This window comes from Triticum dicoccoides, chromosome 1A, assembly GCF_002162155.2.
Source record: "Triticum dicoccoides isolate Atlit2015 ecotype Zavitan chromosome 1A, WEW_v2.0, whole genome shotgun sequence".
NCBI classification, from domain to species: Eukaryota; Viridiplantae; Streptophyta; class Magnoliopsida; order Poales; family Poaceae; genus Triticum; species Triticum dicoccoides.
The window spans coordinates 543237021-543251942 of NC_041380.1; the positions used below are offsets into that span (position 1 = coordinate 543237021).

Sequence of the window (14922 nt, forward strand, 5' to 3'; positions counted from 1 at the left end):
ATCTCGTTCTTTGCGACCGAAATTTTTTGCACATCATTTGCTTCAGACGGTCGCAAGTGGAGTAGTAGCTATGTGTAGTAATTAGTTAAGCTCGAATCTTGCCTGAGCTAAGTGCTTCGTGAGAGACAATCGCACTGTGTTTTTTTATATTCAAAATGATGACTAGAAAAACATAATGGATAATTGAGATTTTTGTAAAATAAATAAATAAATTTATACTATTAATTTTTTTTAACTGCCAACGTGGGAGAAGACTCCCCACCTGAATATATCTGGAATTTACACACATCAATTTGGGGACATGGGAATGATATACGATCTTTCACAATAAGAACGCCATTCTTGATAATTGGAGCATCAATCTTCATGCAGATTTTTCTATAATTGAGGCCCGGATTTCTCGCCCAGCTTCAACGGGTCTCACAATTCGGTGATCTCGCAGGGACAAGAGATTCTGCCATTTCAGTTCTGACCCAACCGATTCATCCGGGTTTTGAGCAAACTAAATGGGGAAGAGATATATGTTTTTGAAGCTTCAAATCATTCTAGAGATTAATATTTGTTATGTTGTTTATTAAATCGCAGTAGATAGTGTAATTGAATTCACACTATAAGTCGATGTTGAAATCTAAGTTTCAAGTTTGAATTGTTGCTTGATGAGATGGGCAAGAAATAATCTTGTTAACCCAATGACAAACGGGTCCCACATGGAGGGACATTTTGAAGATTCCGTTACAGCGATTCTATATTTGCGCGTTGCCTCAACAACTTCAAAAAAATTATAAAGCATGCTTCATACACATTACGAAGGCTGCAGATAGAACTACCGGCTAGAGTTACTCCGACAAGTTTTTGTTTTACTCGCAAAAATAAAAGAGTTGCTCTGACAAGAATATTGTTGATTCAAATGGAATCTCTTGTTCGCATATGCCCTCAGACTCGATGCAAAGAAAAAACAAACCTCGGACCCGAGCCGTGTATACTCTTTGTTCCCTGTCATAGTTGACATACTGGATGTTCATCCAACCAAGTAATTGTCAGCGTTCTGCTTTGAGACAGTTCAAGTCATGTCTCCTTCCATCATCACAAAATCTAAACTATGGTCCTCCAGCCACAGTCCCTAACGAATAAAGAATCTTGAGCCGATTGTTCAAAGCTATAAACCGTGTTTACGTGATGTTCCACCGTTTTTAGCCAAAGGTGATCTTCCTTGATGCGGTATCACGCAAGTGTGTACCAATCATTAGTTCATTACCATGAGCATGAGGGATTAAAATTATCAATGGTCACCGGTCAGAGAGGTGTTAGTTCAACTCTATACTGGCGAAGAAACTTCCGTGTGAAGATAACCACTAACAACAAACGTTGTGTGGTTCTCTTTTGGGAATACCATTGTGTGGTTCTCTAACAAGTCACGAGAAAAATCATGTGACGACCACAAGATTAGGGTTGACTTGACTAAATTGATCCATTTTATACGTCTCTGTAAATAGCTACAGCACCAAGGGTTTTACTGCAGCTTTTTTTAGCCAACTCTGACCTCTCCAACCTCCATAAGGTCGGTCACGCTCACGGCTCACATGCTCACTTCTCATGTCTGCCGCAAACATGGGATCGCCGCAGGCTGCCGTCTGTTTTCGGTCACTATTTGTGTTTCATAACCTATGTCCAAATCCTTTTGGCATTTCTAGCTCATAGCATGAGTTTATGAGAGTCAAAACCTTGTAAGTGAGCGTAGCCCAAATGATTATGTTTTTTGTGGTGTAATTAATACATGCAACCATCCAGATTCAAGCCTTAAACTTAGCATATGTATTTGCATTTTTTAGATGTATTCCTGACTTTTCGGCGATATTCATTTAAGAGAAGACGACATTGTCCTCAGCTATGAGGCGCGTGTGATGACCTGAGCAATCTCATGTCCGGAAAAAAACCCTAATTAATCTCAAGATTGATCGACTCAGTCCCAGATACTCATAGAAGTGGGGCGTAGGTGTGCGCATTCATATAGATAAGAGCATCTCCAATATATGATGTAGATGCAAAAATAACTAACTTATACATCTCACGGGCCCCAAAACCCACCTCCAACCGATGATGTAGACGCAAACAAATTTACATCTCCACCTTCAGAAGATGTAAAATACAACCTAGAAATGCAAATTTGCATCTCCATCTTCACGAGATGTAAACTAGCAGCCACCCGCCAACCGCCCAACCACCTTCATTTCGCTTCCACCTGCCCGCCTCCGCCGCCGGTGAGCCTGACTGCTCGATTGCCTTGCGATTCGCGAAGTAGTTGGATCCCACAGGAGGGCACACTAATTTTTAAGTTTTAGTGGTTGGAACTTACAATTTTGCATCTGAAAATTCTGATTTTTCTTGGTCACGAGTATATAGTTTCATAGTTGAAACTATAAGCGGTTCTTTTGCCAGTCGCAGACAATAAAATCATGATTTTATTGGTCGCTCATACTAAGTTTCAAGACTTGAAACTTAATATTTGTTTTTCAAAATTCATCAAAATGTATCCTATTCAAAAACCCTCGTGAAAAAACACGAATATGAAAACATAACTTAATTTGGACTTTTTATTTAAAAGATATGAAAGTTTGAAAATCAAAAGCAGAAAAATCACGCGCGAGGGACTCAGTGCCCCGGCACATGCGTGCCCCAAATCTTCTCCCCCAATCCAATGGATTTGTTGAGATATCTGAGCCATCATTTTTCTTCAACCTTCTGTTGTCGTTCTTGAGGTCATCCACGAGATGTTGCTATATTGGTTTGTCACTCAATTGCATCCAACAATGACTAGAATCAAATGGCTTCTTCTCGGTTTGTTGGTACAAAGTGGCTGCCAACACCATTTATCAAACAATAAGTAATCATGAGAATGCAACAAACAAAACTAGCAATCCAAATGATGACAACACGAAGCAATTTTTAACTTACGTGACTTGCGACTTCAATCCCACTTTGATTCCGGCCAAGCACAGAAGCATAGTGAGCAACAAACTTATTCACGTTGTCTTGGATGATGGACCATCTATATTGGAGAGAGGCCACATTGCGGGTGATATGGATAGGCTTCGCCTTCACATATTCCTTGTGTTCATGATAGCGTTTGTGAATCTTTTTCCCAATACTTATTGACCATTTGTGCTGCGCCACATATAGGGTCCATGCTTGTTTCCAACCATGATTCAACTAACAAAACATCCTCAAAGGTTGTGAATGCCTGACCTCTTGCCTTGGGTACCTTTAACGTTTTTCTTGTTAGTGCATGATATTCCCCCAAAATCATACATATGCCAATTGGTATCCCCCATGCCAAGCTCTTGACCCTCATTGATCATGTTCGCCATGAAATTGTCCTAACATGATCATGATTCCAAATAAACTAACGACATATGCAACAAATTGATTGTTGGGGAACGTAGTAATTCAAAAAAAATTCTACGAACACGCAAGATCTATCTAGGAGATGCATAGCAACGAGAGAGGAGAGTGTGCCCACGTACCCTCGTAGACCGAAAGCGGAAGCATTTAGTAACGCGGTTGATGTAGTCGAACGTCTTCACGATCCAACCAATCCAAGTACCGAACGTACGGCACCTCCGTGTTCAGCACATGTTCAGCACGATGACATCTCTCGAGCTCTTGATCCAGCAAAGGGTCAAGGGAGAGTTCCGTCAGCACGACGGCGTAGCGACGGTGTTGGTGATGTGATCCACGCAGGGCTTCGCCTAAGACTACGACAATATGACCGAGGTGGTAAACTGTGGAGGGGGGCACCGCACACGACTGAGGAACAATTGATGTGTTTTGGGGTGCCCCCTGCCCCCGTATATAAAGGAGGAGAGGGAGGAGGCCGGCCGCCTAAGGGCGCGCCAAGTGTGGGGAGTCCTACTAGGACTCCCAAGTCCTAGTAGGATTCGCCTTTCCTTTTCCGGAGGCGGAAAGAGGGAAAGGGAGAGGGAGTAGGAAAGGGCAAGGGGGGCGTCGCCCCCTCCCCTAGTCCAATTCGGACTCCATGGGGGGCGCCTCCTCCCTTGGCCCGCCTCCTCTTCTCCCTTATGGCCCAATAAGGCCCAATTACTTCCCCGGGGGGTTCCGGTAACCTTCCGGTACTCTGGAAAAATACCCAAATCACTCGGAACCATTCCGATGTCCGAATACAACCTTCCAATATATGAATCTTTACCTCTCGACCATTCCGAGACTCCTTGTCATATCCGTGATCTCATCCGGGACTCCGAACAAACTTCGGTCACCAAAACACATAACTCATAATACAAATTGTCATCGAACATTTAAGCGTGCGAACCCTACGGGTTCGAGAACTATGTAGACATGACCGACACACATCTCCGGTCAAAAACCAATAGCGGAACCTGGATGCTCATATTGGCTCCTACATATTTTACGAAGATCTTTATCGGTCAAACCGCATAACAACATACGTTATTCCCTTTTTCATCGGTATGTTACTTGCCCGAGATTCGATCGTCGGTATCCTCATACCTAGTTCAATCTCGTTACCGGCAAGTCTCTTTACTCGCTCCGTAATGCATCATCCCACAACTAACTCATTAGTCACATTGCTTTCAAGGCTTATAGTGATGTGCATTACAGAGAGGGCCCAGAGATACCTCTCCGATACACAGAGTGACAAATCATAATCTCGATCTATGCCAACTCAACAAACACCTTTGGAGACATCTGTAGAGCATCTTTATATATAATCACCCAGTTACATTGTGACATTTGATAGCACACAAGGTGTTCCTCCGGTATTCGGGAGTTGCATAATCTCATAGTGAGAGGAATATGTATAAGTCATGGAGAAAGCAATGACAATAAAACTAAACGATCATAATGGTAAGCTAACTGATGGGTCTTGTCCATCACATCATTCTCTAATGATGTGATCCCGTTCATCAAATGACAACACATGTCTATGGTCAAGAAACCTAACCATCTTTGATTAACGAGCTAGTCAAGTAGAGGCATACTAGGGACACTCTGTTTGTCTATGTATTCACACATGTACTAAGTTTCCGGTTAATACAATTCTAGCATGAATAATAAACATTTATCATGATATAAGGAAATATAAATAACAACTTTATTATTGCCTCTAAGGCATATTTCCTTCATTGATCCAATGACATATGCAACTAACTGACCCAATGACATATGCAAAAATTTATTCAATGGCATAGTGAATAACGAAAGCGATGCAAAATGTAGCAAAAAATGTACCGTGTCCTGCTGCAACATTTTGTCAAATGGGACCTGGGCAGACCGGGCGCCGGCGCTTCTCGTGCTTGTCTGCAGGCACTGGAGTTGCGGTGAGTTGCACACCATCTCCGGTGCCTCGGTTGCTTCCAGCCATCCGTAATCGCCCATTCGGACATCATATCATTGCCAGTTGCGAGTAGGGGGGATGCCAGCTTCCTTATCGGCCGCAGGGCAGACACGCGCAGGGCAGCCGTGCACAATAGAGGGGACATATCCACGTTGACGTCCACAACCTCCTTGGCTGGAACTTCCTTTGTCGCCGCTTCCCGCTCGCGCTGGTACGCTCGCCACTCCCTCCGATGTTCTCCGACTTATAGCTCGCTCCCAAGGATGGGACCCCCACGGACGACACCGAGGCATCATCCGTGCTGGCGGTGGGGGACAGGGTACCTGACGATGACATCTAGGGCGGCGGATGGGGGCGGCAGCGCGGATCGGGGAGCAAGGGTGGAGGATGGCGGCGGCTTGATGCGGGAAATGGAGGATGGATGGGGGAGGAAGGCGGTGGATTTGGTCAATTTGGTGGAATCTGAGATGGGTCCGGTCTAGGCCTCCCCATATCCGCCACAGATATGTGCTCGATATGAGTTTGTCGGTCAGCCTCAATAGCCGGTTTGAGGGGGCGGCTGAATCACGATTTTGTGACCGGTCACTCATCGGCCATCTGCCCGGACGTAGGAGGCATTTGAGGAGCCCTAGATAAATTTGGTGACATGTTTTTTTTCTAGAATAAATATGTATATACATTTCACAAGAGTGTAATAAAGCCAAAGCTGAATATTATGGGCATATTTTTTTTCTTGACCATATAGCCAATAAAACCAAAGGAGCTTAAACCCCCGGCTTCTCATTGTTGAGGCATATTCCATCCCTTTGAGCCAAACGTTGTTCTCACAACGAATGGACCCGGGTGGAGAGCGATGTTTTTGGATGTATGCTGCATATTCTTTCAGAGAATTTGGGTCTCATGGTTCTAGCATGAGTGATTGATGTGGACCTGGCATGGAGATGACCGGGTGACTTTCCCACGTGCATGGTTAGCCCTTGCACTACTCTGGGCCACGGTAACCATTGACTTGATGCATCTGTGGTGATCAATTACTTTGTTGCAAATTGCGATGAAGGTTTGCTGCAAAAAAAAAAGATCGAGGTGCGTGGGTGGATAGCCTTCTGCTAAGATTCACTCAATTGATTAGTTTGAATAATCCTTCATGGTCTAACTGTACTATCTGAATCTGAAAAACTGGATACTTGGGGATGAAGCTACGGGAGGGTATCAACTATCAAGGAAATAGTCAATTGTTCTTTTAATGCAATGACAGGCAAGAGCTTTTCCAACTTCATAAAGATATATAAGAAAATAATAACGAAACACAATAGAACTATATAAGGACAACTTTGTAGTGGCCTTGGTCAACATCAGCTGACCAAAATACTTAACCCGATGAGATTACCCGCACACCATGATCGAATCGTACAAAAAATATACTTCCTCCATTCTTAAATACGTATAAGTTTTTCCAGAGATTTCACTGTAGACTACATACGGAACAGATAAGTGAACCTATATTCTAAAAGACGTCTATATACATCTGAATGTAGTCTTTATAGTGCATGGAATATCTAAAATGACTTATATTTAGAAACAGAGGGAGTATTACATATGGTTTTTCAAAATGCATGGTTAAAAAATGACTTACAATCTTAATGACCGCCATGGAAGCAAATGGAGTACAAGTTCAGTCTATGGTTGAGTTGTTATGGCGATGGCGAAGACTATGGTGGCTGGGGTGTACTTGTGCGAAGCAAATATAACGAAGAGACGACTTTCCATAATGTTGTGTGGTTGGATGTGATGAAGCGGACTGTGCTCGTGCTAGTGCTCAACTTTCGTTCTGGTAACTTCTTAGACATGGGAATGATACTCGTTTGAAGTAGCTCTAGATCTTGTCATCGTTTCCTCCTCTTTACCACCTTTCCGCAACATTGACAAAACAAAAATGATTACAACATTTGCAATCATCACTGACTAATAGGCAGCTTGAGTTGATATTCTAAGAAAATACTTCAATTGTTATTAACGGATAAAAGGATTTAGCCTATGTGAACAAATATGGCGACTGTACGAATAGAGTAGGAGTACCTCGGGTTACAGCCGCCGCCGCCTCTGGCTCCTCTCCCCTAAAAAGATTAGGGTTATTCCACCTCTCGTCGGCGCCGTAGCTGGTCCGCCTCGTCTCCCGTGGCCTGCCTTAGGGTCATGGAGGCGCGGTGGATCTCGGCCCTTGCCGGCGGAGGGCACTGTTTTTAGATATTTTTTGAGTTTTGTTAAGGTTCGTGTCCTACTCAGGAAGACGAGGCAGTGACGGCTCACTGAAGATAATATAAGGTTCTCACCGTTTAGCCCCCATTCCGGTGGTTCATCTAGCATCGTCGGTAGACGTGTTAAGGTGTGTCCCCGGTGGATCTGTCTTTGATGGGTTTGCTTGGGTTTGCTCATCGTTCGTCTTCATTTGTGTGCCTTCAGATTGGATCCTTCCGATTTACGCTACTCTTCATCGGCGGCAATTGTTGTTCTGGTGTTTTGGTACTACAGGGCTTTAGTACGATAACTTTCCGACCGTCTCCTACAACAACTTTTGTCCGGCTCTGACGAGGGAGGGGGGTGACGGCGGGGCACCTTCAGCTCGCTTGAGTGCTTGTGGACGTCGTTAGATGGTCTACAGATCTGGATGTAATTTTTATTATTTCTGGTGTTCGACTGTTCGTTATACCGCCCTGATTGAATATGAGTAGATCGAAAGTTTTTAAAAAAACAAACAAGAGTGACTTATTATCGTCGACGTGAACGGCTAGCAATCTTACAGACCATCAAATCAAGAATGTGTGGCAGCTTGTTTGCCTCTTGTTTTTTTGACACAGTTCGTTCAACGGACTCTAGAAGACAAGTACTAGGAGCACTACGCGTAGAACTACATGGCGAGTGGGGCCCACATAGGTTCCGAGAAACTTGAGAAGTCAATCAAACAAAAAACGGACGACTTTTGTTTTGCTAATAATCACATTTAACCCCTTGGTAATGTCTCTAAATTGCACCCCCACCGGCTGCAGAGAGAAGGCACCACACCACACCACACCACCGTGACGGCGTGACGCAGAAATGGCGGGAGCTGACCAAGGAGGCCGAAGGCGGCTATAAAATTTGGAGACGACGACCAGTGGAGCTCCATCTTTCTCCTCCGAATCCGGCCAGCAATGGACTCCTCCACCGGCTCCTCGAGGGGCCCCGCCGGCTTCTCCACGCAGGCCAACGCCCTCCTCCGCAAGAACCTCTGCTTCCAGGTCTCCCTTCTCTCCGCCTTCTTGCTCCTCTGTTTCTCACTTCCATGGTTTGATTACCTGCGCAATACGGCGATATGGTCGTGAACTGATTTGAATTTGCCGACTTTTTCTGATTTGTTGTCCCGTTTGCTTGCTGTGATCCATGGCTGCTGCAGAAGAGGAACCTGAAGACGAACGTGTGCATCACGCTCTTCCCGATCCTCCTCTGCGTCCTGCTCGTGCTGCTGCAGGGCGCCATCGACCGCGAGATCGACAAGCCCAAGTACCGCTGCGGCTGCGCTTGCGTCGACGCGGCCGCCGACGGGACCTGCCGGAGGACCGAGTGCGGCGTCCAGTACTCCACGCTGGACCAGGTCGCCAGCTGCCCGATCCCCACCCCGCCGCGCTGGCCGGCCCTGGTCCAGCTGCCCACCCCCGAGTCCAGAGCCATCAGCACCGCCTCCCAGCCGTTCGACGGTTTGCCCGGCCAGACGTGCCGCGACGCCGGGTCTTGCCCCGCCGCCTTCCTCGTCACCGGAGCCAACCGCTCGCTCGCCGAAAGTATGTTATCCCCCCTCTCATGCCACACAAGGAGATGATGACATGCGCCTATTTCGTTCATAATTCAGGCTCAATCTTCGTGCGTGCTTTTGAACGGCAGGTCTTTCGGGTCAACTGTTCCCTGCTCTGTCTTCGCCTCTGAATTTCACCGACTATCTGGGTGCGCTCTCCAAGATTGTTCCTGTGAGTTTCTTCCAGGCCTATAGATTATACAGTCGTGCTGCCATGTTTGTTTTTTAATGTACGAAGCTTTTGGTTGGATCTGTCTCTCTCAGGGCTCGGACACGACGCCAGAGTTTAGACAGCTTCTAGAGCCAGCATTTACTCCAGGGAACACTCTGTATATTGTCCAACCTCAGTGTCGCTCCAATTTGTCGCAAACAGTTTTGGTCAATGCTGGGATAATACCGCTTCAACTCAGTAAGTAACTTTTTTCCTTTGTTGGAACTGGAATCCTCATTTCATCGAAGATGCAGAAATACATGCTTTCTGAACAAGGAGTTAGTTAAGATGAAGCGAGGAGAAAAGCATGAACATTTGGAATTACCACTTCGTGATCTCAACAAAGAAAAGGATTACTACCTCATGTTTCTAAGCTTTAATTGCGTTGAGAGTGGCACTTTTTTTTAAAAGACAACAAGCTGCTTTGTTGATTTCTATTAAAAAAATGCCAGTAACGTAGTTTTTTGGGAGTAGCAGGCGACCACATTTAAAATATTGGACCTTGTAAAATGGTGATTTTAGAGTGTTTTCCGTCTTCATCAAAATTTATAATCAGCTTCGTTGCTTGAATGTTAATTGTATTAGTTAATATTTACCAAAGGAGGAACATATCAGCTGACCAGGTCTCATCAAATGATTAGATGGGACTGGAATTTAAACTATTCCTTTGAAGAGTTAAAACATCAGGATGTAAGTTAGTCAGCATGAAATTTACTCTTTTTTTACTGAAATAGTTTATTTTATTTTATGAGAATATGCCATTGGTGACAGTTTTTTCATACATTTTGTATCCCTTGGGTGCTTACTAATTTCTCCATTCCCAATGTTCTTTTGAATGTCTAGATGTAGAGTGCATTCAAGGTTTGATGTTATGGCGTGAAAGCGAATCAATTGTCAATGACGAACTATTTAGGGGATATAGACAACAAAGGGAAAGTGGAAGAGAGAAGGCGAATGAATTTGCTGCAGGTACCCACTGATCTAGTTCAGTGAAGTGTTACCATTGGTTCTTCATGTTTTGTGTATAACATGTTTCTCTTCACAGGTTACAACTTCTTGAGCACAAATAAGGATAGCCTTGACATTAGTATTTGGTTCAACTCTACATATAGCAACAATACTGCGTTTACTGAAATTGCACTACTACGAGTGCCACGCTTGGTTAACATGGTATGTGCTTTTAACTGGTGCACAATTCATATTAAGTGAATTTCATTTGTATTTTAACTATTACTACAAACTGCTCTATCTTTCTTATAGGCTTCCAACGCATACATCAAATTTCTCAGAGGAAGTGGAGTAGAAATGCTGCTTGAATATGTTAAAGATATGCCTAAAGTAGGAACGAAATTAAAATTTGACCTGTCTTCGCTTCTTGGCGCACTCTTCTTCACCTGGATCGTTGAACTACTCTTTCCAGTGAGTATGAGACACAACCTTGTTTAAGTTCACAAAAATGGATAAAATGATGAGTTGGTACAATACCTTTTTCAGGTTGTACTAACATATCTCGTGTATGAGAAACAACAAAAGCTGAAAATTATGATGAAGATGCATGGTTTGAAGGACGGCCCTTACTGGATGATAACTTACACTTACTTCTTTGCTCTATCAGCTGTCTATATGCTACTATTTATCATTTTTGGCTCCGTGATAGGTAAATCATATTTCGAAAATCATCAAGAAGTATCTTTTATTTACGTAATTTAATCTCCTTAAAATGGTTTGATTTCGTACAGGTCTGCGCTTCTTCACAGCAAATAATTACAGCATTCAGATTGTTTTCTACTTCATCTACATAAATCTGCAGATTGCACTCGCATTTTTCGCAGCGTCGTTCTTTTCTTCAGTCAAAATCGCCACAGGTCTGTCACTAAAATTTGTTATGTCTAAAGTAAGATAGGAGTGGTTATAATATATTTGTGAGTAACTAATCTGAAGTTACGGTGTTGCAGTGGTTGGTTACATTTATGTATTTGGTTCTGGTTTACTAGGCGCATTTCTTCTGCGTTTTTTTGTTGAGGATAATAGTTTCCCAAGTAAGTTACTTCCTTATTTATGTTTGACAACTCTGTTTGCATCATATGCATGACAAGTTATGTTTTTCCATACAAAGAGGGTTGGATAGTAGTCATGGAGATCATCCCTGGATTTTCACTTTACCGAGGGTTATATGAGTTTGGTCAATATGCATTCTCTGGAACTGCAATGGGAACCAGTGGTATGGAGTGGACTAATTTGAGTGACCCGGTCAATGGAATGCGTACTGTATTGATTATCATGGTTATCGAATGGGCAATACTTCTCCCCTTGGCATTTTATCTTGATCAAGTCTCATCATTGGGTGGTGGACTCCGAAAGAGGTTGTTGATCTCCTTGAAATGCTTTAAGAAGCGAGCTGCGTCATTTCGGAGGTATAGCTTCGGGCGGCAAGGATCTAAAGTCGTAGTCGAAATGGAGAACCCTGACACTACTCAAGAAGTAGGTTAATCCCTTGCATATTTCTCAAAGATGCCTATTCATTTTTTATTTGAAAAGGCCCTGACAATATATGTGTTCATTGATAATTGATTTCTTTTTATGTTCAGAGAGAGGTAGTTGAGCAGCTTCTGCTGGAACCCAGTGCAAACCATGCTATTATATCTGATAACCTAACGAAGGTTTACCATGGAAAGGATGGGAATCCTGACAAGCTTGCAGTTCGTGGGTTGTCTCTTGCCCTCCCAAAAGGCCAATGTTTTGGAATGCTTGGCCCGAATGGGGCAGGGAAAACATCCTTCATCAGTATGGTATGGTGACAAGACATATAGTGTGTTCATTTTTTGACAAAGCTAACCAACATATTCACTCCTTGCGGATGTATTTTCCATTTTTCTTCCACAGATGATTGGGCTTATTCCACCTACATCTGGCACTGCTTATGTCCATGGAATGGACATACGGACTGATATGAATGAAATATACACAAATATGGGTGTCTGCCCACAACACGAGTATGGCCTTGATCTAATGATATTTTCAGTATAACTCTCCGTGCACACTATAATGCCAAAAATGTTATTGCCTTTTGAAATATAGCTTGCTTTGGGAAACATTGACGGGAAGAGAGCATCTATTGTTTTATGGAAGATTAAAAAATCTTAAAGGCGCTGAATTACTGAAGGTATAGTTCTGCAATTTCTTTATGTCTGCACCAGTATCTATTGTTGTTTGCCTCATTGTGAAATGCGGTGCTATATGTTCATTGGTTCTGCCATGCAGCAATAGTTCAGACTATAATATGCATGAATGCATCAACATATGAAATGCAAAATATTTTGTGCTGTCAGGCAACTGATGACTCTCTGAAGAGTGTTAACCTATTCCGTGGCGGTGTCGGGGATAAGCAAGTGGGGAAGTACAGTGGAGGCATGAAACGGCGGCTTAGTGTCGCAATCTCCTTAATTGGAGACCCCAAAGTACTTACCTGATTCCTGTTCTCTTTCCACATGCACAGAATATAATGGAATCTGCGACTAAAAATTTCGTAAATAATTTTAGGTTGTTTTCATGGACGAGCCAAGCACTGGACTAGATCCAGCGTCAAGAAATAACCTGTGGAGTGTTGTGAAAGAAGCAAAGAAAAACCGTGCCATTATTCTTACAAGTATTCAACTTTCCTGACCATCTCCTCATTGCTTCGATGGATACTGTGAATCATCAAGTATGTTTTTTTGGCAGCGCATTCAATGGAAGAGGCAGAGGTACTATGTGATAGACTGGGTATTTTTGTTGATGGTGGTTTCCAGTGCATTGGAAATCCGAAAGAGGTAAATTACCTATTCACTTGTATGAAGCACAGAATGACAGAACTACAATTTGTGTAACTGTATGCTACTTTATTAAACACTTGCAATATTTTCCTCTGCAATGTTCTGCAGCTCAAAGCAAGATACGGGGGCACCTACGTGTTCACAATGACAACATCTTCAGAACATGAGCAGGAGGTTGAACAGCTGGTTCGCCGTTTGTCGCCAAATGCAAACAGGATATATCACATATCTGGAACACAGAAATTTGAGCTGCCAAAGCAGGAGGTGAAGATAGCAGACGTTTTCAATGAAGTTGAGAGTGCAAAGGGCCGTTTTAGCATACACGCTTGGGGCCTCGCTGACACCACCTTGGAGGATGTCTTCATCAAGGTTGCCAAGGGAGCACAAGCTTTCAACGTGTAATTAGTATATTTGATTTATAGGTCATTATTCTTTTTCTTTGTTGAGAAATATATGGTGTATGAGACTTGTTTGAACTTCGCTATACGGAAGTTTTGGTTAGTGTGGCACTAGGGGTGTAAATTTAGTATTGTGTAAAGCTGTATATCAAAATTTTACTTGTGATGCTGGCAATTCCAGTGTACCGTATTCATTTGTCATATAAGTTAGAAAAAAAATCCTTTTTTAAAATGCAATCAATGTTTGGAAAACACGAACACATTTTGTAAACATGAATTTTTATTGAAATTCTGAACATTTTTGAAAATTGTCGAACAAATTTCCAAAATCCAAACTGTTTTAAATAAAACTGAAAAAAATATGAAATTCCCCCAAAAAATTAAAACCATGAAAAAAAATCTGATTTTGTTTTCAATTTTTGAAGATTCAAACATTTTTTGAAAATGTGACTTTTTTAAATTCCAAATATTTTTTAAACCAAACAAGATTTGAATTCCCAAATATTTTTTGAAGAATTATGAATTTATGAAAAGTGAAAAAAGAAGAATAAAAAAACAAAAACTAAAAATCATAGGAAAAATGATAAAAGAAATAACAAAAATGGTTCAGGAACTTTGAGAAGGTTCCCAAAAATTGCCGGCCCCAATTCGCTCAATGTCGACCTCACCTGTGCGTTTCTGCATCCCTCAACAACAAAAAACTGTGTGTTTCTGAGACAGTTTTCCTCAACGTGCGGCAAATAGGAAATTCTCGGGGAACGGTTTGCAGAGGTTCTACGCAGGTTTTGGGAACCTTCTATTTAGGGGTTTTATCCACCGGTTTTCTAGTTTTCTTTCTTTTTTTCACAAAATTTTCTAGGGTTTGTTTTCGTTTTTCTCATTTTAAATTCATAATATTTTTTTTATGCTTAAATTTTTTATTTTTTATTTTTTATTCAGAACATTTTAGAATTTTGCAGTCGTTTCTCAAATTCTCGAACATTTTTTGAAGTGTGTAACTTTTTTAAATGCAGATATTTTTAAAATTTTAAATACTTTTTCAAATTAATAATTTTCTATAAAAGTCGTGAACATTTTTGGAAGCTCTTGAACAATGTTTACATTGCAACATTTCTAAAATTCTTGATTATTTTTAAAATTGATGAACAATTCAAAATTTACGAACAGTTTTTCATATTCATGGATTGAAAAAAAAGGGGGACGTGTGGTCGACTCATTTTTACGGGTGGGCTAAATAAAATTAATACGGGTGGTCGCTCGCTTGCTAGTGCCCCGCACTCACTAGCTAGCGTCTACTCCGCTCG

General features: G+C 42.3%; 1 protein-coding gene across 1 annotated transcript; it reads left to right on the top strand.

The window, feature by feature from the left end:
• Positions 1 to 8465: 8465 nt before the first annotated feature.
• Positions 8466 to 13802, top strand: LOC119287538 (ABC transporter A family member 7-like). The gene is made up of 18 exons (XM_037567095.1): positions 8466 to 8646; positions 8802 to 9186; positions 9287 to 9369; positions 9462 to 9606; positions 10252 to 10377; positions 10454 to 10578; positions 10669 to 10827; positions 10903 to 11065; positions 11148 to 11273; positions 11364 to 11447; positions 11525 to 11889; positions 11997 to 12197; positions 12292 to 12401; positions 12487 to 12571; positions 12738 to 12866; positions 12949 to 13054; positions 13129 to 13217; positions 13329 to 13802. Exons 1-18 carry the CDS (start codon positions 8560 to 8562, stop codon positions 13620 to 13622), a joined length of 2862 nt encoding a protein of 953 aa, XP_037422992.1. The 5' UTR covers positions 8466 to 8559; the 3' UTR covers positions 13623 to 13802.
• Positions 13803 to 14922: the final 1120 nt, after the last annotated feature.

Excerpts from the sequence above, each read along its gene's own strand:
- LOC119287538 (XM_037567095.1), top strand. The coding sequence starts at position 8,560 with ATGGACTCCTCCACCGGCTCCTCGAGGGGCCCCGCCGGCTTCTCCACG. Across the intron at positions 9,370-9,461 it reads CGCTCTCCAAGATTGTTCCT|GGCTCGGACACGACGCCAGA; the intron begins GTGAGTTTCTTC and ends TGTCTCTCTCAG. Across the intron at positions 12,198-12,291 it reads AAACATCCTTCATCAGTATG|ATGATTGGGCTTATTCCACC; the intron begins GTATGGTGACAA and ends TTTCTTCCACAG.